Source organism: Aulonocara sp. 'chitande type north' Nkhata Bay, linkage group LG14, assembly GCF_057382095.1.
Source record: "Aulonocara sp. 'chitande type north' Nkhata Bay isolate Kocher_YH1m ecotype deep benthic linkage group LG14, A_spYH_male_GT1.1, whole genome shotgun sequence".
Taxonomy (NCBI): Eukaryota; Metazoa; Chordata; class Actinopteri; order Cichliformes; family Cichlidae; genus Aulonocara; species Aulonocara sp. 'chitande type north' Nkhata Bay.
Genome location: NC_141357.1, coordinates 36530983 through 36554009, shown reverse-complemented (window position 1 = coordinate 36554009; position 23027 = coordinate 36530983). Strand labels below are relative to the sequence as shown.

Sequence of the window (23027 nt, the reverse complement as noted above, 5' to 3'; positions counted from 1 at the left end):
TCTCCAACCTTTTTTGTGCCACGGACAATATTTTCACGGACCGGCCTTTAAAGTGTCGCAGATAAATACAATAAAATAAAACTAGTACCGGTACCGAAAAAAATACGATTTATTCATAACACACGTGAAAAGACCCAGGAAAACAGAGTTAACGATCAAAACGATAACAAAATAACGCTGAAAACCGATTAAAAACCCTGAAAACCATACATTTCACACCTGAGGCTCAACTCTCCTGGCCCAGTACCAAACGACTCACGGACCGGTACCGGTCCGAGGCCCGGGGGTTGGGGACCGCTGCTGTAACAGACAAACAGGCACTGCGAGGAGTGGTGAGAACAGCAGAAAAGAAAAACCTGGCAAAACGAAAACTGGAGGATACTCAAGCAAGCACAAAACATCATCAGTGATGGTGTCACAATAGAATCTTACAAGAAAGAATCAAAAATTGTATTCCATTGTGCTTTATTAGCTCCGGTGAAAAACAAGTTAACAATGCAACAAAAAACAAAAACAAAACAACATACTGGAAAACAGGTATTCATCACTTGGCTGCTTCAATACAACACTTGGGCACATATGCGGGACTTTTCGGGGCTGTTTTGATATCGCTCTCTCTCTTTTAACCAATCAAATTTCGCTGTGGTAGAAGCTTTAAACTCGGTATGACCCAGGTTGATAGAGGGTGCCCAGTCTGGATCGCATTCCAGCATTTTATAGGCTGGTTTTCCTACAAAACACAACAAATATTAGCCTGCAAAGCCACAGTGAACAAAGCAGCATAGCGCAACGAATTCAATTCAAATCAATATAACACTTATTTGTAACCTACATCAACAATTATGTTATGATAAATTATGTAATAACTACAACAGAAGACTTACCTTTGTGGAAATGCTTGGAGCAGACTAACATGTGAGCTGGAGTGTTCTGGGACTTTATATTTGGTCTTCGAATGGCTGCAATCCAGGCCATTCGCCGGCTCTTTGTTACTTCGAAAACATGGCTTGAACAATTTCTCTTCCACGACGTAATCCGATAAAAATCGATATTTTTACCCGTTGGCTTCCCTCTCTCAAGAGGGGCGCCGTTTGTAAAGTGAAAACATGCTGAAATTAACGGCAACATTTTTCCACATTTAGCTCAGAACCTTACAAAAACATGTTTTTTGGAGTCATTTTTTACAGCATTTAGTAAAATATTTTTACGCAATTTTAAATATTAAATCGAAATGTTAAATGTTAAATTTAAATATTATATTTAAATCTAAATGTTAAATCTAAATGTTACAGGACAAATTTATTGTACGGATCAACGGAAATACCAAAATAAAAGCTTCACGAAAACCTCCGTTGCAAAAGTGTGCCAGTAGTGGTCAGATTGTGTCTGCTCTACCCTGATGGTCACTTCTCAACGCCATAAGCGGCTTCACTTCTTGCCTAACAGCACGTCCAGCGATTTAGCTGAAAACATCGGAAGATCCGTTTTGTAGGCCATCCAAAGGTTCAGGAGTAGTGGACTCTCAGCAGCTGCAGTCTCCACTTCACAATCGCTGCAGCACATGTCCAGCTAAATAGCTGGACATGCTCGTTTACCATTTAGATTTAATGTTTAATATTTAGATTTAACATTTAAAATTGTGTTTTAAATATGTAAAGTTACAAATATTTTACTAAATGTTGTGAAAAAATGACTCGAAAAAACATGTTTTTGTAAGGTTTTGAGGAAAAAACTTGACGTTAATTTCAGTATGGTTCACTTTACAAACGGCGCCCCATATTGTTCCCCCTCCATGCATCGCTACCTTATCGAGATGAAGGGGCTGGTGTGTCCCAGGCAGTGGCGGTCCTAGCCTGTTTGGCGCCCTGGGCGAGCACTCCCTCTGGCGCCCCCCCCTCACACACACACACAGACACACACAGACAAAACATATTAAGGATTGTACATTAACATAAAGCTGTTGTACACACACACATATATGAAGAGAGAGAGAGAGTATGCACAGTATGCGAATGGCTACCAAACAGCCATCATAATACGTCATACAATGAGAACAGAAACAAATCAACAATTGACAATGACTATGATGCAGAGATTTTTAAAAATGACTGTATTTGATACTACAGAATGTATTTTGGGACTTTGTTTTTTTTCTGCTCTCCAGGCAGTTTAGTGTCAGTGTTGACCACGCTTGCAGTGAAACATTCAAAAGGGACAAAGTATTTAAAGGGAGACGCGACAGAACTTCACGGCCTGCTTGACTACCTGCGATGTCATGATAAAAGACTTACAAGCCCAGAATTCACAGGCAAGTAGCATGGAAGCTGTTGTCTTATTTATGACTGACTATGTCCTAATGTTCTCTGTGAACATACTTGTCTGCAGGGAGTCCTCAGAAATACCTGGTGTGCAGTGAAAGACCCTGTTAGTTGCTGAAGTAAAAAGCAAAACAAACTGAGAACATATAATGAGGTGATTTGGTTGTGTGTGTGTGTGATCATTTTCGCTCTCAGATGAAACTAATGGGAAAACGGCACTACTGAAGGCTTTGCTGAACCTGAAAGGTGGAAATAACAACACAATTGAAGTTATCCTTGACATAGCAGAGAAAACTGGAGATTTAGAAAATTTGATCAATGCATCGTATACAGATCCTTACTACAAAGGTAGGGTGAAGGAAAACTGCCAATCTTAAAATAGACCTATCGATGTTTCTGTGTTGTACTGGCAAGCCTTTCAAGATAAATTATGGATCATACAAAATTGTGATGACTAACCTCAGCTTGTTTCTTATAACAAAAGTCCTACGTGTAACAGGTCAGACAGCCTTGCATGTTGCCATTGAGAGGCGGAGCTTTGAGCATGTGAAGCTGCTAGTCCAGAAAGGAGCTGATGTGCAAGCCAAAGCAAATGGAAAGTTTTTCCAGCGTCATGCTGAAATGGGCTTTTATTCTGGTGGGTAATGTCATATTGGTGTTAACAAGCTACACTTTCTGTCTCAGTTGTTTATGGCTGAGTGTTATCTCTAAGCTCATCTGTTTGTGTTTCCATTAGGGGAGCTCCCTCTGTCATTGGCTGCCTGCACCAACCAGCCTGATATTGTGTCCTTTCTCATGGAAAACCCTTACAGAAGAGCTGACGTGACTGACAGAGACTCACAAGGAAACACTGTTTTGCACACCTTGGTGGTCATAGCAGAAAACACGAAAGAAAACACAGATATGATTGCAAAGATGTATGATGAAATACTTGTTCAACAGAACAAGCTTGACAAAAAAGTCCAGTTTGTAGAGATTGAAAATAATGATGGCATGACTCCTCTAAAACTGGCAGCAAAGCTCGGTAAGATAGAGGTACAGTGGGGCAAAAAAGTATTTAGTCAGCCACCGATTGTGCAAGTTCCCCCACCTAAAATGATGACAGAGGTCAGTAATTTGCACCAGAGGTACACTTCAACTGTGAGAGACAGAATGTGAAAAAAAAAAAATCCATGAATCCACATGGTAGGATTTGTAAAGAATTTATTCGTAAATTAGGGTGGAAAATAAGTATTTGGTCACCTCAAACAAGGATTTGATTTATTTCTAAAAGACAAAGTGCAGCAGCAAAATCAGTGTCACACAGCAACAGCAGGCCTCTCCTCATCCCAGTGTGGAGTCCATGCAGCTCTGCTTACAATATATAAAAGAAAATACAATCTATCAAAACAACGATTCTCCCAACAGCCACTTTAAAGTCAAATGTTATAGTGGGGTAAAACAGAGACAAATATGAAGCCACTAATAATAACTTGTAATATTTAAATCCCCACTAAGATGGATCAATTACACAATACATATTCAAACAACTTTAACTTTTCTCAACATGGCTGGAAATACTATGCAGTGTGCAGCCTCAGGTGATGAACTCATTATACACATAAAACATAACCTATACATTTACACATACCTAAAAGACAAAGTGCAGCAGCAAAATCAGTGTCACACAGCAACAGCAGGCCTCTCCTCATCCCTGTTTAGCACAAGTAAGGACCACATAAACGGATGGTTTAACAGATAAAACGCAGTTCCAATTACTATTTTTCTCGTTCAAAGCAATCAAAAACACTTTGGGAGCTTTTAGCCAGAAGAACTAATACTTAGCAAAGAAAAATACACCAAATTTAAATGTATAATTTAGTACAGGGAGAGGAGCTACAGAAAGTGTGCCTCACCAGTGTGGAGTCCATACAGCTCTGGCTGGGAAACCCCACACACGCAACATGTTTACAAGTGGCGTCACACTGATTAATGCCCCACTTCAACAGTGACATGTGGAACCTTAGTTTTACATAAATTAAATTTACACAATAAAAAATAAACTACAGTATATACAATACAGTTTTGAGAATGTTCACACTCAGTATATTATATCTCAGCTACACGCGCAGTTCCAGGGAGCTCCGCAGGCCTCTGAGGTACTGTAGGTGGGCGGAGATTTGAAGCAGCTCCCTCCCTGTGAGCCAAGTGAAAGAGCGCACCGTCACAGGACGATCTGATTTCCTCGTGTCAGCATTGTTCCCACATCATCATAATTAATGTTGTTCCAGGTTCAACATTGCAAGTGACCAATCACCTTCTTGTGACGTCATTCCTTTGCGACTTCGAAATACCCGCCTTCGATTATTTCGAAATACAAGTGAAGAAGCGAAAAACCGCCGCCTGTCCGCCGAATTTGAAGTCAATTTAGGATACTTTCCTTTAATAAACGGTAAGCATTATACATATGTTCCTCACTTGGCTTGCTGTTTGTTTGCTAGCGATAGGCTACTTGACGACAGCATTAGCTAACCAGTGTTCTCTAGACCAGCGTTCCCCAACTTTTTGGGTGTTTCGTGGCCCGGGGGTTGGGTCAGGCAAAATTGCAGTAGCTTCCCTGATCATTTTACAAACATAAGTGAAGAGAATCTGGACTAAAAGGCCTAGACTTATGGTTGTGTGCTGAATCTATGAATCAAACTATCACCTGGAAACATAATTAACTGGTCCATAGCTGTGAAACTGGACATGAGTTCTTGATTCTATGGAGATTAACAGTAATCCAGAAATTTACAAATTTGTCCTGGTACATCGCGTAAATGTTGTCCCTGGGACATCGCGTAAATGTTGTCCCTGGGACATCGTGTAGATGTTGTCCCTGGGACATCGTGTAAATGTTGTCCCTGGGACATCGCGTAAATGTTGTCCCTGGGACATCGTGTAAATGTTGTCCCTGGGACATCGTGTAAATGTTGTCCCTGGGACATCGCGTAAATGTTGTCCCTGGGACATCGTGTAAATGTTGTCCCTGGGACATCGCGTAAATGTTGTCCCTGGGACATCGTGTAAATGTTGTCCCTGGGACATCGTGTAAATGTTGTCCCTGGGACATCGTGTAAATGTTGTCCCTGGGACATCGTGTAGATGTTGTCCCTGGGACATCGTGTGATAGCTTGTAAATAATGGAATGAAAATTATTGATTGTTATTAACTTGTGAAAAAGAAGTGTAACAAATCCACATGTTATGTTCTTACACCCTTACAGAAACTGTGACTCCTTCACAATGTCAGGTAAATGTCAACTCATGTTGAATAATCAACCAATCAAGCCTTTTATTATCACATGCAATGTTACACGTACAACTGCAATGAAAATTTCACCCCCTTCTGACCATACATATATTGCTTAAACATCACATTGGGAAGACAGGTCGGAAACAGTTAGGAAGGTCAGAAAACAATTTAATTAATAGATGAGGGGAGAGGAGGAGAAAAAAGAACTACAACCAGACAAAGCTCCTAGAAGACTGAAATGGATGATGGTTGCAGCATGCAAAAAGAAAATGATATCTGTTGACTACAGCATATGCTTTCTCACAGATTACCTTGTGGGAGTAGCTGGACCAAACTCTATTGGTATTTCAAGTTTGAAATCCCTGTTTGACCAGACTAACATTTCAGATGAGGTACCTCTTGACATAAAAATCCTTTTATGTTGTCATAAAACTAATGTTAAATTCTGCTTTAAATACACTTTATTGTACAATTTACTTAATGAATCGTATTCCTTAGTTCTGTTTTTATTTATATGTATTTATTTATTTATTTGTTTTATAAGGTAATAGATGGCCTAATCTATTTGCAGTGTGAGGTATGTTGAAAAGCTTGTTTGATCATAATGACATAGCATGTTTACGTTTTTTGTAATGTATTTGAAAACATAGGTGTATTTATGTTATTTTTATAGAATTTCCCTCACATTTATCCAATACCAAGCCAAATCACTGGAAAAATTTTGGATGGGTCCACAAGAGCACAAAGTGCATACTTTTTGAAGGTATGACTTGGACTGTGGTAACTATGTTCTTATCACAAAGGGTTTATAAGTTGCCACTATAAACAAACAGCATTTTCCAAAATTGAAGCCTTGTCAGAAGAACCTGAAAAATACCTTTCTGAAACCTTTTCTGTGTAAAGACTTGCTCAAAAGCAATGCACACAGATTAAAACATTTCTGTCTTGGCCAACTGATAAAGAACACCAAAAATTGAGTGGTGCGTGTTGAGTCTGTGGTCTTGATTTGTTTTGTACACACTATAGAAATTAATTAATGTAAACCAAAAATGACACTTTCTATATGTTTGTGTATCTGCAGAATTAATTACAAGTCTCACCTGACAAGCTTTTGCAGTTTTGCAGTGTCATTCTTGACAGAAAAACATACTTGTCACATTATTTTTATTTCCAGAAAAACATCTTTCAGATGTATGAGAAATTGATTGGAGCCTGTCTGGAAAACGGCAGCCACTGGACCTTGTTTGTAAGTTGCACAGATTTTGCACTCTCTCTAGTGCATGATACTTTTCAGTGTCCCTCATTAGGAAAGCTCAAGGCCCAAGCCTACCATATCCATCTTTTTACAAAACAGTTTTGTGACATACCCAAGAGGACCAAAACAAACAAACATTTCTTTGTTAATCTAATTCTTTTTGTTCTTTTTTTTTTTTTTTTTCTTCTTCTTCGTCAATTATTAGTTTGCCCAATCTCTCATTGACGGTAAAACACAAGTGGAGGAGTACAACACTGAAATCACAAAGCTCAGGTCCCGACTTTGCCACTACTTATTTTCCTCAATAGGTAAAGATAAAATTAGCTGCCTTCTTTTTCTCTAACATTGGAAAATGTAACTTGTACTTAAACAAATTATATTTTGCAGATCGAACTAGGAAGTGCAGTCAGTGCTGGTGTGTGATTGCAGCCAAAGATCGGGTACACTATGACATGTCCTTAGCCATATAGATTGTTTATTTAATGGACTTTGTTCATTTGTTTTTTGTTTGTTTATTTCTTCTTCTTTTTTTTTTTTAATTCACAGGTGCAGTGCCAGAAATGTGGTGCATACAAGCACATGCGTTGTTCAAAGTCTGTTTGTGGCATCTGTATCTTCTGTGAGAGTAAGTCACAATATAACTAAACAATGTCCAAAAATGTTTAAAGTGAAATTTTTTTTCGTAATTTTGCCTTTGCACACCAGGACTGTGTAATTAAAGTGGACGTTTCAAGATCCAGTTTTTACACAAAACTATTTTAGACATAACTGTGTCGTATTGTGGGGATTTCTCTTCACAATTAAATTGATATAGTGCTGTTTATATCATTCTTCTTTATGTAACAGCACAGTGCAGCACAGCAGAGGGAAAGGAGTTGTGCAGCATAGTGGGTGGCTATACAGGAGGAGCAATAGAAGTAGCCAGTGAAGAATGTCATCAGGGAAAGCATCAGGCAGCGAATGACAAAGGAAAAGTTCCTAAGGGAGAGAACATCTGCAGCAAATCGACAAGTAACAGTGAGATAGGAAGACTGACAGTCAGAGATGAAGGTACACAGACTGAAAGAGATGAAGGTACACAGACTGAAGACAACGAAAAAGAAGCAGAAGTATACGGCACAAGTCTGAGTACAGATAATGCTGCTGCTGATGATGTTGACAGGATCGATGCAGATACAGAATTCCAAACTGATTCAGAAGGAACTAGTACAGTTTACAGAGTGCATGGTCGCTTATCTGTACCAAGCTCAAAAAAGAAAACCTACACAATAACAGAAGACGAGATCAAGCGCAGAATCAACGCAGAGAACATGTCAGTTCATGTTTTCAGAGGTTTGATTGGGGTAGGTATACATTTCGTGATTTTGATGTCACCTGAAATAAATCCGGGTTACTCGTATCAATGAAGTGACAATGTGGCTGGAAATTGTGCATTTGCTGCAACATATACACAATTACACCATGTAAACAAAAGCATTTAACTTTGTGCGCGTGTGTGTGTCTCTCTCTGCTCTTTTGGTGTTTGCACTTTTTCTTTTTTAGGGCCGTAAAGCCAAACTGCCCGCAATGATTCTTGACAGGCCTAAGAAGGCCAAAACTAAAGTAACAGTGTTTAGTGTTCTGAGTGAAGAGGAGGCTGGGGAGCTAGCCCTCGGGTTTGCCGGAAGATTGGCCTGCGATGTCACAACAGACATGGTCTGTAAAGGCATCGACCATTCAAGTGCTGATATGACAAAGTAAGTTAGTAAAACAATATGAAAGTTGTATCTTTTTTGGTATTATTTGTCATTTCCCCGTATTTGGGTTATTGGTGTAACATTGTTAATCTTACTTTCTAATAACAGACAGACTCTTCTCAAAATCCAACACAATCTTAAACATGAGCTGACTGATTCCTCAACCTTCAGTTTGCTGACACACACCTTTGGCCCCGCTGCACTGGATTCTGTCATTTCATTCCTGTGTGAAAAACTTGATCTTGTTTCTTAAATAATGAAACCTTTTGTGACTTTTGTTTGTTCTGTAAATCAGAATCTTGAAAATTGTTCATTGTTGTTCTAAGTTTGTGTTAACTATTTGGCAAAAATGATTGGTTCCTAATCCAAACAGCATAATGACTGTTCTAACACATATCTTAAAAATGCTACAAAGAAAGAAAATTATCACATATGTTTCAATATGAATGTAATTGTGTCACACTCGGTTTGTAGTAGCTTTCCTGTTTTATTTTGAGTTTTGGTATGTTTACACTGTTATTTTTATTTCCCGTGTGTTCGTCTTCCCTTATTAGTTTTACTGTATTTAATTAGTCTGATTTAATAACTTATAATTATTTACTTTCCAGTGTGTATATATGCTCCTCGTTTGGATTATTGTTTGTTTGAGTTCTGCCTGTCTTTTCTATTAAAGATTTGGACTTTTGGACTATTAGTGGACCTCGTAGGTTTTTATTCTGTTCAATTGGTAATTGACTGGGTTTAATTTAGTGGCCTGGAAAACAGGCCGGAGGGGTCTGGTCATTTTAACCCCCTAAGACCCGAAATCTTCCATGGCATGCATTTTTAATTTCTCTTTGATATTTGGGCCGATTGGAACCCGATGAATGTAAAAAGAAAGAATTACCAGGTTTTGTTTTTTTTACCTAATTTTTGTTTCTGAGAAAAATGAGAGCCACATATGAGGACATTAATTTGAAATTTCGATAGAACAGTTGCCGTATAATGTCCTCATAACTGTATATCAGGCACTTGTTGATCAAGATTTAGTATTTTGGTCTAAATAACCCAAAATGTGATGTCCACATGTGTGGACGCCAGGCTGGAGTAAAGTGTTAGAGCTATTTATACCTATGTAAACTTTTATACACTGGTTTTTACCTGTCTTGTTTCAGAAAGGTTTAAAAGGGTAATGTCCACAGTTTATTTGTTTATTTATTTGTTTGAATTCAACATATTTTATTAAAGTAATTGAGCTTGAACACAGAAAAAACTGAATCAAATAATCATAAAATCAAATCACTTGCACTATACTGAAGTCTAATCTACTCTGAGCTAATGCCGGTTTCCAACACTAATGATCGGGTGAAGGAGAGAGATGAGGGTGTGCACGGCCACTGGTGCTCTTATCCCTGTTCTTTGTGATACAATCCAACAGGAAAGCAGTCAAACCCTTGGACATTAGCCAAGTTAACGTTCACAAATATATACACACAGAGGAACTCTGAGCCCCAATGTCAGCATTAGCACAAACATGCCACTTCATACCAAATCTCAGTGTGAGGTCAGGTGTTAGTCTCATTCCATTATTCTGGCTATATTTTCTTACTCATTACTATTAAACTTATACTTAAGACTAACTATTAACAAAATCACACCCCAATAACTCTGTTATTACACTTTGTATTTAATCATAAAAAGGCTGGATGTTGAAACCTTTTACTTCTATTTTGTATGAGCCAGGATTCTCAACAGCTGATACTCTATGTCCAAAAAGTGACAGGTATCGTTTTATGGAGCAAAAAACTTAAGAGCGCATATTTTATAAATAATACCAACAATTACAAATGCAGACCTTTAATAGTAATAAGTAATCCTTTATTTATAATGCATAGCAATATAAAAATAGTAACATATGAAAATATTACAATGGGCACAGATGAATTTGTATCAAAAACAGCAACCAAGCCAAAGTAATGAATAACACACATAAATAACAACTGCTTGAGAGAGCAAACAATTTCTTTTCATCTGTTCCTTGGCAGAAAGTTAAGACAGCTATTCAGCTTTAGGTTTCAATAAACAGAAGTAATGGATGCAGTCCCTTTGAAATGTCACACAAAAGTCTACTTGTGCATATACTTAGCTTTAACTCTTCTCTTTTTTGTTTTGTATTCCAAAAGGTTTTCATTTTCTCCAGAGTATGTCTCTCTTTCAGTGGTTATCGACTGTTCACATTCATTTTCAGACTGTTGGAATGTCGATGCTGGCCGAACGTTTCTTGCTAGAATACAATGGCCTAATTTTGCGTGCATTATCTGTCGTCTTTATTTCGTACTGGCATATACTTTTGCCTACTTGTTTTGTTTTTAAGACATTTGTATGCAGTTCATCTATCATTGCAGTAATACCCTCTGGAATGAATGCCCACTGTTTAACTGTGTCTAAAACAGCATTTAGTTTTCCAACTGCATCTTCTGTGCATTTTTTGTCTGTGCTTTCAACTACAGGAGTGTCATTCAAAGTTGATAGAGGACTTTTCAGAGAGTTTTTCATTTGTTTAAAATGGCTACAAGCCACCTTCAGGCAAGCACATGTGTTATAGTGAGAGAACGTACAACAAGTGCACTGAAGTGTTTCAGCCGATGCAAAAAAACACAGATTTCCCAAACAAACTTGGCATTTTTATCACTTTCAAGTCCTCACAGTGTACAAAGTAATGCCTTTCTTTCACTGCAATTCTTGCCAAGGTCTGTTTCCATGTTTGGATAGATGTCATTGTCAGCCTCTGCTAATTTTGCAAGTAACACTAGATGCTTGCAAAGAAGTCCTCGTAAGCCATATGTACAGTTGCAGTAGGACTCAACAGGGCAGACATCATACACCATGTCTTCTCTTGACTCAGATGGGACTTGATATGCATTAACTCCATGGCTGTTCTTGACTGTAATTTTAAGAGCCCAACCACTTTCCATCAGTCTTGAAGCAGAGTCTGAAACTTGAGACAAGGTGCCAGCAAACCTGTTTTTCATGCGGCCCACATCTTGCAGGGTTTTTATGACTGACAAGTAGTCGTCGGCCTTCCCTAGGAGCACTTCAATCAGATCATCCAAACGCCTATTCTTGTAGCCAGATAAAAACTGGTATTTCAGGCGGTGGAAAAATCTGAAAAACAGTTATTTGAAATGATTAGTAACTGTAATTGAAGGAATTTAAAGTTTTAATCAAGACTGTATTATTTTTTAAAAAATTGGAATACCTATTGCACACGTCTTTTATAAAGGAATGCTCTGTGCCGGTTTAGCTGATTTAGGCAAATCCACCTACTCTGTTTTTTGTTGTGATAACATAAAAAACGCTGCTAGAATTTAAAGGATTTGCCTAAAACCTGTTCTGGCAATGACATGACGAACCTACTCAGTTTAGCCTCTTGGATTAAAGCATAATATCTTTTTTTCAGCAATACAATTGAATGAGGTCAAAATAATAAATCATACCTTTCAATCACATTGTTTGTTTCAGAACGAGCGTGACTGAAGCGACGGCCGTAGTCACACCACATGTGGCCAATGCCTTCCCAGTGCTTCTGAAAATACTGGCACACCAAAGGGTATTGCTTAAATGTCTGGCAGAACTCTGCTGATGTGGCTTTAAAGTCGTCCTCCTAAGAGAATTGGATGCAACAGAATATATTTCAATCCATTTAACAGACCTATTGAAATCTTTAATATTATGTATTGAAGCCCTTTTCCTTTTATTGAATAACATTAAGAATTTTAAGTTATTAATAATATGTCGTGTTTTTGTATTAAGAAGCAATTATTTCTTCCCTTACAATGGCTAAGAAGGAACACTAAACCTATAAGCATATTTGGTTTCAGCATCTGTCTGTGAAAGAATCCCACTCACAAGTTCTCCTGCACAGTGGGTGACACAATAATGTTCTGCACAGCTTAAGTACTTGTTTTGATAAGCAAGATAAGAAGCCAGTTTTAGAAATTGTTTCAAAAATCTATTTTGTATCTCTGTAACTTTTTTTAGCAACTGAAAGTTATTATGCTCTTAGTGTAATCAAGAAATCAAAATGTGAAATAGACAAATTACACTTACAGATGTGCAAGCTTTCAGCTTACAAAAGAAAGAAATGATTTCATTTCTCTTTTGGGTGTTAGAAAGCCCATGGACCCCGGACTCTGATTTTGAAAGCCATCGATTAACAGCCTGTGAATGTAAGAGAAAAAAGTTAATCTGGAGAGAGAGACAGAGGAGCAGCTGTACAAAAAGCATAAAAGAAAGCTGACGTCCAAAAATAACTTTGTCACTCACTGGACAAGAGGACCTGTGCATTACAGAAATCAACCAGGCAAACATATTTTTAAATGTCAAAAAGAGCTTTGGGAAGCAGCCACCAGAAGATGAGTGCACTGTGGTCTTAAATGGATGGACATAGTCACTCAACATTTTATCCCTTTATATTCATTAACCTGAGTAGGTGAATATCACAATGAGGCAAATCATAACAACAGGACCCTGTTGTAAAAATGTGTTTCAGGTGCATCTTAGACAACGTGAAAAGAAAACAATGTGGTTTACCTGCAAGACATGGTACCAGCATAGAAGGATAGCTGACTCTGGAAAAACCTTCTGCAAAGCATTTATTTCCGCAAAGTCTTTGTCAACCATAAATGCTCTACAGAAAAAAAGAAAACACTAAATGAGATTAAACAGTATGAAAATGTTTTTGCTATCTCAAAGCACCACTTCAATGCCAAATTAAACATTTCAACTCACAAGTAGATATATAAAATACTGCATACAGCCTATAGGAATAACTTTAACAACTGGAAAGGAAAGTTTTTTGCAGCCCATGCTGCAGCTATAGCATTAGATTCTGGCATGTTATAACTTTTTTGAAAAGGAATTATTTCAAAATTAATAGCTGTCAATGTATTATTTACCTCGGGGAAGTTGGGAAATGCTCACAAACTATTCCAAGAACAGTTTCCAGGGTTTTCTGACTTTCGTTGCTGACAATAGCATAGGCCACAGGGACTCCATGCCCATGATCATCTCTTACAACAAGTGTGAATAAGGGAAATGAATACTGGTTAACGCAGTGCGTGGTGTCAACAAATACTAACTGTTTTGCATAGTTCTCCATGTTTGATTTCATTACAGGTGTCTGCAAAACAATCATTAGTTCTTGGTCAGATGTGTATGGTTGATAGAAGAGAACATGTTCTTGATGTTTTCCATTAAGTAAGGTATGTACACTTTGACTGTCTCCACAGTTAAAGTGCTTCTTCCTCATCATGCAGGTTCTAACACTGTCAATGTCACGTGGTGTGACAAAATGCTCTCTGTTGTGAAGATCTCTGTGTCCATGTTCTTTGGCCCATTTATGACATTCGGTTAGTATGATGGCTGGTTTAGTTCCAAGGGAAAGCAGTTCCTCAATCTTCCTCCTCAAATCACTGGAAATATTGTTGAAATGTGCGTCTTTTGGGTCCGAAGGATCATGCCCATCATGCTTATCATATGTACGCTGCACGATGACTGTGTGGTCTTTCCAACATTTGAGTACTTTAAATGAAACATAGGCCTTACAGCCCACTGCTCTGTAGCTGTTTCGACTTTTTTCCCCAGCTCTGATGCAGTTGAATTTGTAATAGTCTCTTTTCCTGTCTTTACCTGAGGCAACATTTAAACATTTATAATGTCCATGAAGGGTTAATGAGTTCAATTTTTCTAACACAACACTGAATGGGTCCTCCTGGCATTGTGACACATGCACACAAAGTTGTGTGTCTTTTCCAGTTCTTTTTTTTTCGTCATTCAGAACACTTCTTCTAATTATGTCGTCCATTTCTGGTGGAAAAATAACGAAGATTTAATTAGTCAATATTCATTAATTCATTTTAACTTGTTTTGGGGTTTTTTGCAATACAATGTAAATATTAAATATAATATTAAAAAAAAATATATATATAAAATAATATAAAACAAACAGGGGCTAAAAGAAGCTAAACTTTCATATGGTATGTCTCTGGCAACTTTAACATGATGTCCCAGGGACAACATCTACACGATGTCCCAGGGCAACTTCTACATGATGTCCCAGGGACAACATTTACGCGATGTCCCAGGGACAACATTTACGCGATGTCCCAGGGACAACATTTACGCGATGTCCCAGGGACAACATCTACGCGATGTCCCTGGGACAAATTTGTAAATTTCTGGATTACTGTTAATCTCCATAGAATCAAGAACTCATGTCCAGTTTCACAGCTATGGACCAGTTAATTATGTTTCCAGGTGATAGTTTGATCCATAGATTCAGCACACAACCATAAGTCTAGGCCTTTTAGTCCAGATTCTCTTCACTTATGTTTGTAAAATGATCAGGGAAGCTACTGCAATTTTGCCTGACCCAACCCCCGGGCCACGAAACACCCAAAAAGTTGGGGAACGCTGGTCTAGAGAACACTGGTTAGCTAATGCTGTCGTCAAGTAGCCTATCGCTAGCAAACAAACAGCAAGCCAAGTGAGGAACATATGTATAATGCTTACCGTTTATTAAAGGAAAGTATCCTAAATTGACTTCAAATTCGGCGGACAGGCGAATTGACTTCAAATTCGGCGGACAGGCGGCGGTTTTTCGCTTCTTCACTTGTATTTCGAAATACTCGAAGGCGGGTATTTCGAAGTCGCAAAGGAATGACGTCACAAGAAGGTGATTGGTCACTTGCAATGTTGAACCTGGAACAACATTAATTATGATGATGTGGGAACAATGCTGACACGAGGAAATCAGATCGTCCACCGTCACAAGCGAGAAGTGTCCCGAGAAGGCGGCTCAGCCAGGAACCTGCGGGAGGCCATCGCTTCTCGGCCTTTTGGCTAAGATCAAGTGTAGTATCTGTTCTTATCATCAGCGATGACAGAGAGTATGAAGATGGGTGTGGTTTCCGTATTATTTAAGAAAGGCAACCCACATCAACTTGATAACTATAGACCGTTAACCATGTTATGTGTGGATTATAAGATCTTGAGTAGGATATTTGCAAATAGACTTGCAGGAGTAATGTCGCACATAGTGGAGAAGGATCAAACGTGTGGGGTACGGGGGAGGCAAATTACCTGGAATGTGCAATTACACAGAGATATACTTACATATGTGAGGGATAGAAACTTGGCAGCAATATGTGTGAGCTTGGATCAGCAAAAGGCCTTTGATAGGGTAGATCACGAATTTTTGTGGAGGGCAATGGAGTATATGGGGCTGGGAGGGACCTTTATAAAATGGGTAAAGAATTTATATAAGGGCATAAACTCGAAAATAAAATTAAATGGATTTCTTACAGAAAAGGTGTATCAAACAAGGGGTTTGAGACAAGGATGTCCATTATCTGTTGTGCTTTATGTACTTTATGTTGAACCTTTGGCCTGTGCAATAAGGGAAAGCCAAAGAGTGAAAGGGATAATGATGCCACGGGGGGAATGTTTAAAAATATCACAATACGCGGACGACACGATATTATATTTGGCAGATGATGATAGTCTAAGGGATGTGATAGAAATTTTAAATGCTTATGAAAAAGCGACGGGATCTAGGATAAATAAAGAGAAGACAAAGTATAAATATTTGGGGATATGGGAGGGTAGAAGAGATAACATCTGTGATTTTACTTTGTGTGAAGGTCCAATGGATATTTTAGGAATCTCTTTTGGAAACAAGGAAGGCGATGAGCTTTGTAATTGGAGAGAAAAGATGAACGCGGTGGAAAAGAAGTTGGGTCTTTGGAAAGTAAGAAAATTATCAATCTCGGGGAAAGTTTTGGTTATAAAGAGTGAGGTAGTGCCGAAATTACTACATTTGGCCTACGTGTTCCCGATGCCACAGATATATAGAGCACAAATAATGAGGGGGATATTTAAATTCATATGGGGGGGTTACGAGTATGTAAAAAGACTACAAATGTATCAAGAAATAGAAGATGGTGGGAAGGGGGTACCAAATGTCCCGTTGAAGTTAGATACAATGTTTTATACAAATGTGTGTACATTATTGAAACAGACTTACGTGCATAAATGTCAAATATTGCTATGGTTTTGGTTGGCGATACCATACCGTTTTTTGATAGGGTGGGAAAATAAGGGACCTAAGGCGGAGTTTAGACCAAAATATTTTCAGAGGATGGTGGGATGGGGAAAGAAACATCCGGAATGCAAAGAGGTGGATACAGTATTAAACCATAAACTTCTATACAAGAAAATGGTACGGAAAGCCAACCAAAATCAGGTACCGGTGAGTCCAGAAGTGTGGAAACTCACACAGGATAAGAGTTTTAAAAATGTCATAAAGGATTTTAATTGGATGCATTTACATAAAAGGCTACCCGTGAGGGTTACTATGTACGCACATAATTTGGGAAAACAGAAAAAGTGTCCGAGGGACAATTGTGTAAAAGAAGAAACAATTGAACATGTACTATGGGGATGCGAATACGCAAAAAAGGTATGGGAAGGGGTAAAGGGGAAGTATAAAGGTTTGGGGACGGTGACTTATGAAGAGATCACCTTCTTTGGGACTAAAGGTACAGAAAAAGAGAGATATAAAATACGTTGCATGTTGTTATCAATTGTTAAACTTAAGTTGTGGAGGGCAAGACAGAGTTGTATAATGGGGGGATACAAAGAGGGGGAAATTGGGACGATCAAGGCTATAGAAAGGGAATTTGAAAAGATATATTGGCATGAACTACAAAAATGGGGAATAGACACAATTAAGGACAGATGGAAAGATTTCTCTCCTTTTTTTGCTCTGAAGGTACCCAAAAGGTGGTGGTAGGTAAAGTGTAAGGAAAGGAGGAAGGGAAAAGGAGTAATGATAAGCTACACGTCAAATGAAAATGTCATATGAAAATGTTAATCAGTTTGTCATGAACGAATGTGGGGAAAAATGGAAATGTAAACTTGTCATTGTAAAGGAAATGGTAAAATGTTTTTGAATGATTGTGGAAAGAAAATTTAAAAAAAAAAAAAAAAAAAAAAAATCTGTTCTTATCAGTAGGCGAGAAGCAATGAAGGATGGCGGCGGCGTCGGCCAATTTTCATGAGAGGAATGCATGGACGCATGGTACAAGAAATACTTTGAGATTTGAACTTATGGAGAAAGAAGAAGATTTCCACGACAGAATCAACTTTGGACGAAGGATCCTCTATGAAGCTTTAAAGATACAGCCGGAGGAGATCTACTGTCTTCAGCAGAGCACGGCGAGTAAACACTACGACGTGACCTTTTGCACGGGACAGTATGCGGAGGAAGTAAGAAGGAGGTGCATCGGAGAAGAAGATGAAGAATTGAGGAAATATACGGTAACTCCATTGTATAGGAATGATTATAGGATCTTAACTGTACACATGTACAATCCTTGGGTTACTGAAGAGACTATTAAGTATTTCCTGGGAAGATACGTTACTGTACTCCCAGGAGTACGGAAAATAAAGGACGGTTTGGGCCTATGGACCGGAAAAAGACAATTTCGTGTCAAACTTAAAGTGGATGCGGCCACCGAGGACGGGTATTGTCACCCGCCCGCGGTGTTCTCTATTGGAGCGGATAGAGGCTTCCTGGTTTATGCAGGGCAGCCTCAAGCATGCAGGAAATGTGGTAGCACTGGGCATAATGCAGACAAGTGTGAACAAATGAGGTGCAGGAGTTGTGGAAAAATTGGCCACATAACAAGAGACTGCAAGGAGCCTAGAAGGTGTCATTTATGTGACTCGGATGCGCATATGGCAAGAGACTGTACTAAGCCCAGGTCATATTCGGAGGCGGCAAAGGTTGGAATCGAGGTTGAACATCACAGAGAAGCGGACATAGAAACTGATACTGGAGAAAAAGCACAGGAGGTGCCACCAGCTGCCGAAAATCAGACTAATGAGGAGAAAGCTGGGAGTATGGAAGATGGAGTGGAACAGAGAAAGGAGAAAGGAGAAACGATTTGTGAACAGGATGCCGAGAAGCAAGGTGAGGACGGTCAGATATGGGAAGTGGTAGCTAAGCCACGGAGAAAAACTGCCAAGAGACGGAGGAAGGTGAGTTCGGGCGCTTCTTCAGAAGAGACTAAGATGAAAGGTAAGGAGGGCAGAGAGGAGCGGACTGAGGAGGTGGGGAATGAGGAGGGGTACGTCCTGAGAGGAACACAGACTGAATGTATGCATACTCCTATAAGTGACTTAACAAGCGATGGGGACATAGAAGAGGATGCCGAAAGTGAAGAAAAGTCAGAAGATTCCTTTATAAAAAACTTATTGGCACATGTTAATATGGACAGTTAAAGTTGGTATTTTTATTTTTATTTTTCTTTGTTGTTGTCTCCGGATCTTAAGTTTAAATATGTCCCCATGGTTTTGTTTTTGTATTTCCTTTTTGTTGTTGGGATATGGGGAAAATTCGAATAATTACGTTAAACGTAAGGGGGCTTAAAAATGCCCGAAAGAGACAAATGGTTTATGAATTTTTATTATTTTATAATTTTGATGTTTGTTTATTGCAAGAAGTACATTTAAAGGATGAAGGGGATGTTGCTGTTTTTACGGAGGAATGGAGAGGAGGAGAATCTGCGTGGAGTATAGGGGGGGTACATGGGACAGGGGTTGGAGTGTTATGTGGAAATAAAAGTATACAGATAAAGGAAAGTTATACGATAATACAGGGAAGGGTGATGGTCGTAGATGTGGAAAAAAGCGGGATGCAAAGTCGGATAATAAATGTGTATGCACAGGTGGATCCAAAGTTGAGAAGAGAACTTTTTTTAAAAATGGATACCTGTTTCATGACAAGAAAGAATATTATAGTGGGAGGGGATTTTAATTGTTCTTTGGAGAAGGAAAAATCTTCCCTCCCCTTTAAGACATTCATAAAAAAATATGGTTTGATAGATGTAATGGCCAAATTACAGGGGAAACGAGTAGAGTATACATGGAAGAATACAAGAGGGGTGAAAAGTAGATTGGATTATATATTGGTAGACAAAAAGTGTAAAATAAAGCGAGGGAAAATAATACCGGCACTGTTCACGGATCATCAAGCTGTAGAGGCGGAATTGGAGATAGAAGGAACGGAATTTGGAAAGGGATATTGGAAATTAAATAATGAAGTACTTACGGAAAAAGATTATAGGGAAAAATTCCTAGAGCTCTTCCCGTTATGGGCAGAGATGAAAAATCTATATATGAAGAAATTAGATTGGTGGGAGGATGTAAAAAATAAAATTAAAAAATTCACAGTGGATTACTGTACGGAGAGGTCAAAATCAAGAAAAGAAGAATTTTGTACGCTACAGAAAGAGATAGAACATACTTATGTAAAACAAAACGAGGGAAAAAATAAAAATATGGACGAGAAAATAGAAAATTTAAAATTGAAGCAAGAAGAATTACTTGAGAGGAAGGCAAGGGCTGAAATATATAAAATAAAGCAGGAGGAGTACGAGGAAAATGAGAAATGTTCAGCTTTCTTTTTTAAAAAAATGAAAAGTAGGGATAAAAGAGGGGTTATAACGAAATTAGAGAAGGATGGGAAAATGATCGAGGGGAGGGAAAATATGTTAAAAGTGGTGAAAGAATATTATGAGGATTTGTTCAGGAAAGAAAAACTAGAGGGAGAGAAGGGGGATTTCTTCTTAAAGAAAATAAAGAAGAGATTAACGGGAGAAGAAAGGGATAGGCTAGAAGGAGAAGTGACAATAGATGAGGCATATAACGTGATAAAGGGAATGAAGGCAAATAAAGTGCCGGGAATAGATGGTCTAACAAAGGAATTTTATGAGACGTTTTGGGGAGTGGTGGGGATACATTTGTTGGGGGTTTTTAAGGAAATCATGGAGGGAGAGGTGATGACAGAGAGTATGAAGATGGGCGTGGTTTCTATATTATTTAAGAAAGGTAATCCACATCAACTCGATAATTATAGACCTCTAACCATGTTATGTGTGGACTACAAGATTTTGAGCAAGATACTCGCAAATAGACTCGTAGGAGTAATGTCACACATAGTGGAGAAGGATCAAACGTGTGGGGTCCAGGGGAGGCAAATTACTTGGAACGTACAATTACATAGGGATATACTTACATATGTAAGAGATAGAAATATAGCAGCAATTTGTGTTAGTTTGGATCAGCAAAAGGCGTTCGATAGGGTAGATCATGATTTTTTGTGGAGGGTAATGGAGGAAATGGGGTTAGGAGAGGCTTTTATAAAAAGGGTAAAAATTTTATACAAGGGCATAAACTCAAAAATTAAATTAAATGGTTTTCTTACAGAAAAAGTGTACCAAACAAGAGGTTTGAGACAAGGGTGTCCATTATCTGTCGTACTTTACGTGCTTTATGTCGAACCTTTGGCCTGTGCAATAAGGGAGAGCCAAATAGTGAAAGGGATAATGATGCCACGGGGGGAAAGCTTAAAAATATCGCAATATGCAGACGATACGATATTATATCTGGCAGATGATGACAGCTTAAGGGAAGTGATAGAAATTTTAAAAGCTTACGAAAAAGCGACGGGATCGAAAATAAATAAAGAGAAAACAAAGTACAAATATTTGGGGATATGGGAGGGTAGAAAAGACAACATTTGTGAATTCACTTTGTGTGAAGGTCCTATGGACATTTTAGGAATTTCATTTGGAAATAAGGAAGGTGATGCTTTCTGTAATTGGAAAGAGAAGATGAATGCGGTGGATAAAAAATTAGGCCTATGGAAAGCAAGAAAACTTACAATATCGGGGAAAGTTTTGGTCATAAAGAGCGAGGTAGTGCCTATTACATTTGGCCTATGTGTTTCCGATGCCTCAGATTTATAGAGTACAAATAACGAGGGGGATATTCAAATTCATATGGGGGGGTTACGAGTATGTAAAAAGAGTACACATGTACCAAGAAATTGCAGATGGTGGGAAAGGGGTACCGAACGTTCCTTTAAAGTTGGATACAATATTTTATGCAAATGTTTGTACATTATTGAAAAAGACTTATATGCATAAATGCCAAATATTGTTATGGTTTTGGTTAGCGATACCATACCGGTTTTTGATTGGGTGGGAAAATAAAGGTCCCAAAGCAGAGTCTAGACCAGAATATTTGCAGAGGATGGTTAGATGGGGGAAGAAACATTCGGAATGTAAAGAGGTGGATACAGTATTAAATCATAAACTTTTATACAAAAAACTGGTATGGAAAGCTAATCACAATCAGGTAACGGTGAGCCCGGAAGTGTGGGAACTTGCACAGGACAAGAGTTTCAAAAATGTTTTAAAGGACTTTAACTGGATGCACTTACATAAAAGGCTACCAGTGAGGGTCACAATGCATGCACATAATTTGGGGAAACAAAAAAAGTGTCCAAGGGAAAATTGTGTAGAAGAAGAAACAATTGAACATGTACTATGGGGATGTGAATACGCTAAAAAGGTATGGGAAGGGGTAAAGGGGAAGTACAAAGGGTTGGGGATGGTGACGTATGAAGAAATCACTTTTTTTAGGGCTAAGGGCAAAACAAATGAGAGACATAAAATACGTTGTATGTTGTTGTCAATTATTAAGCTTAAATTATGGAAGGCAAGACAGGGCTGCATAACGGGGGGATTTAAATGGGGGGAAATTGGGACGATTAAGGCTATAGAGAAGGAATTTGAAGGGATATATTGGTACGAACTACAAAAATGGGGAATCGATACGATTAAGGATAGATGGAAAGATTATTTTTTGAAAGTACCCAAAAGGAGGTGGTAGATAAAGGGTAAGGGGTAAAGTGGGGAGGGGGAGATAAGGAGCAATATGATAAGTTACTTGAAAATGTTACTTTGTATGGGGAAAGATGAAAATAGGATTTTTTTTTTTTTTTTTTTTTTTTTTTGTTATGAACGAATGCTGGGAGAAAAGTGAATGTAACCTTATCATTTTAAAGGAAAAGGTAAAATGTTGGAATTGTTGTGGAAAGAAAATAAAAAGAAGGAAAAAAATCTGTTCTTATCAGTTTGGGCGAGAAGCAATGAAGGATGGCGGCATCGTCGGCCAATTTTTCTGAGAGGAACGCATGGACGTATGGAACAAGAAATACGCTGAGATTCGAACTTATGGAGAAAGATACGCAATTTCATGACAGAATAACCTTCGGACGAAGAATCCTTTTTGAAGCCCTAAAGATACAGCCGGAGGAGATCTTCTGCCTTCAACAGAGTGCTGCAAGCAAGCACTATGATGTGACCTTTTGTACTGGAGAGTATGCGGAAGAAGTGAGAAAGAAGAGTATCGTGGAAGAAGATGAGGAACTGCGGAAATATACGGTGACCCCTTTGTATCGGAACGATTATAGAATTTTAACGATACATATGTATAATCCTTGGGTCACGGAAGAGACTATCAAGTACTTCCTGGGGAGATACGTTACTGTCC

At 38.5% G+C, this 23027-nt stretch overlaps 2 protein-coding genes, 2 long non-coding RNA genes and 2 pseudogenes across 10 annotated transcripts; 3 read left to right on the top strand and 3 right to left on the bottom strand.

The window, feature by feature from the left end:
• Positions 1 to 448: 448 nt before the first annotated feature.
• LOC147315161 (uncharacterized) lies at positions 449 to 1889 on the bottom strand. Its single transcript, XR_015124760.1, has 2 exons — positions 885 to 1889; positions 449 to 730 (listed from the first exon to the last, which is right to left on the bottom strand). It is a non-coding gene; the product is annotated as an uncharacterized LOC147315161 (long non-coding RNA).
• Positions 1890 to 1978: 89 nt separating this feature from the next.
• LOC147315152 (transient receptor potential cation channel subfamily V member 1-like) overlaps positions 1979 to 23027 on the top strand; it is a 60532-nt pseudogene continuing 39483 nt past the window's right edge.
• Positions 3505 to 5287, bottom strand: LOC147315160 (uncharacterized). 2 transcript variants are annotated; one of them, XR_015124761.1, is made up of 2 exons: positions 3949 to 5287; positions 3505 to 3671 (listed from the first exon to the last, which is right to left on the bottom strand). It is a non-coding gene; the product is annotated as an uncharacterized LOC147315160 (long non-coding RNA). The 2 variants fall into 2 exon arrangements; XR_015124762.1 differs by having other exon boundaries at positions 3505 to 3668.
• Positions 4440 to 9276, top strand: LOC147315159 (uncharacterized). 6 transcript variants are annotated; one of them, XM_086262425.1, is made up of 12 exons: positions 4460 to 4749; positions 5563 to 5588; positions 5898 to 5983; positions 6136 to 6168; positions 6265 to 6354; positions 6766 to 6837; positions 7052 to 7154; positions 7234 to 7286; positions 7393 to 7471; positions 7693 to 8189; positions 8389 to 8582; positions 8691 to 9276. In XM_086262425.1, exons 2-12 carry the CDS (start codon positions 5582 to 5584, stop codon positions 8833 to 8835), a joined length of 1359 nt encoding a protein of 452 aa, XP_086118551.1. In that variant the 5' UTR covers positions 4460 to 4749; positions 5563 to 5581; the 3' UTR covers positions 8836 to 9276. The 6 variants fall into 6 exon arrangements, with proteins under 6 accessions (XP_086118547.1, XP_086118549.1, XP_086118551.1 ...); XM_086262421.1 differs by having other exon boundaries at positions 4440 to 4749; positions 5563 to 5983; XM_086262427.1 differs by lacking the exon at positions 5898 to 5983 and having other exon boundaries at positions 4514 to 4749.
• LOC147315158 (uncharacterized) lies at positions 10229 to 15265 on the bottom strand. Its single transcript, XM_086262420.1, has 6 exons — positions 15135 to 15265; positions 13520 to 14429; positions 13155 to 13251; positions 12672 to 12782; positions 12059 to 12225; positions 10229 to 11726 (listed from the first exon to the last, which is right to left on the bottom strand). Exons 2-6 carry the CDS (start codon positions 14425 to 14427, stop codon positions 11264 to 11266), a joined length of 1746 nt encoding a protein of 581 aa, XP_086118546.1. The 5' UTR covers positions 14428 to 14429; positions 15135 to 15265; the 3' UTR covers positions 10229 to 11263.
• On the top strand, positions 15445 to 15559 carry LOC147315157 (U2 spliceosomal RNA; annotated as a pseudogene).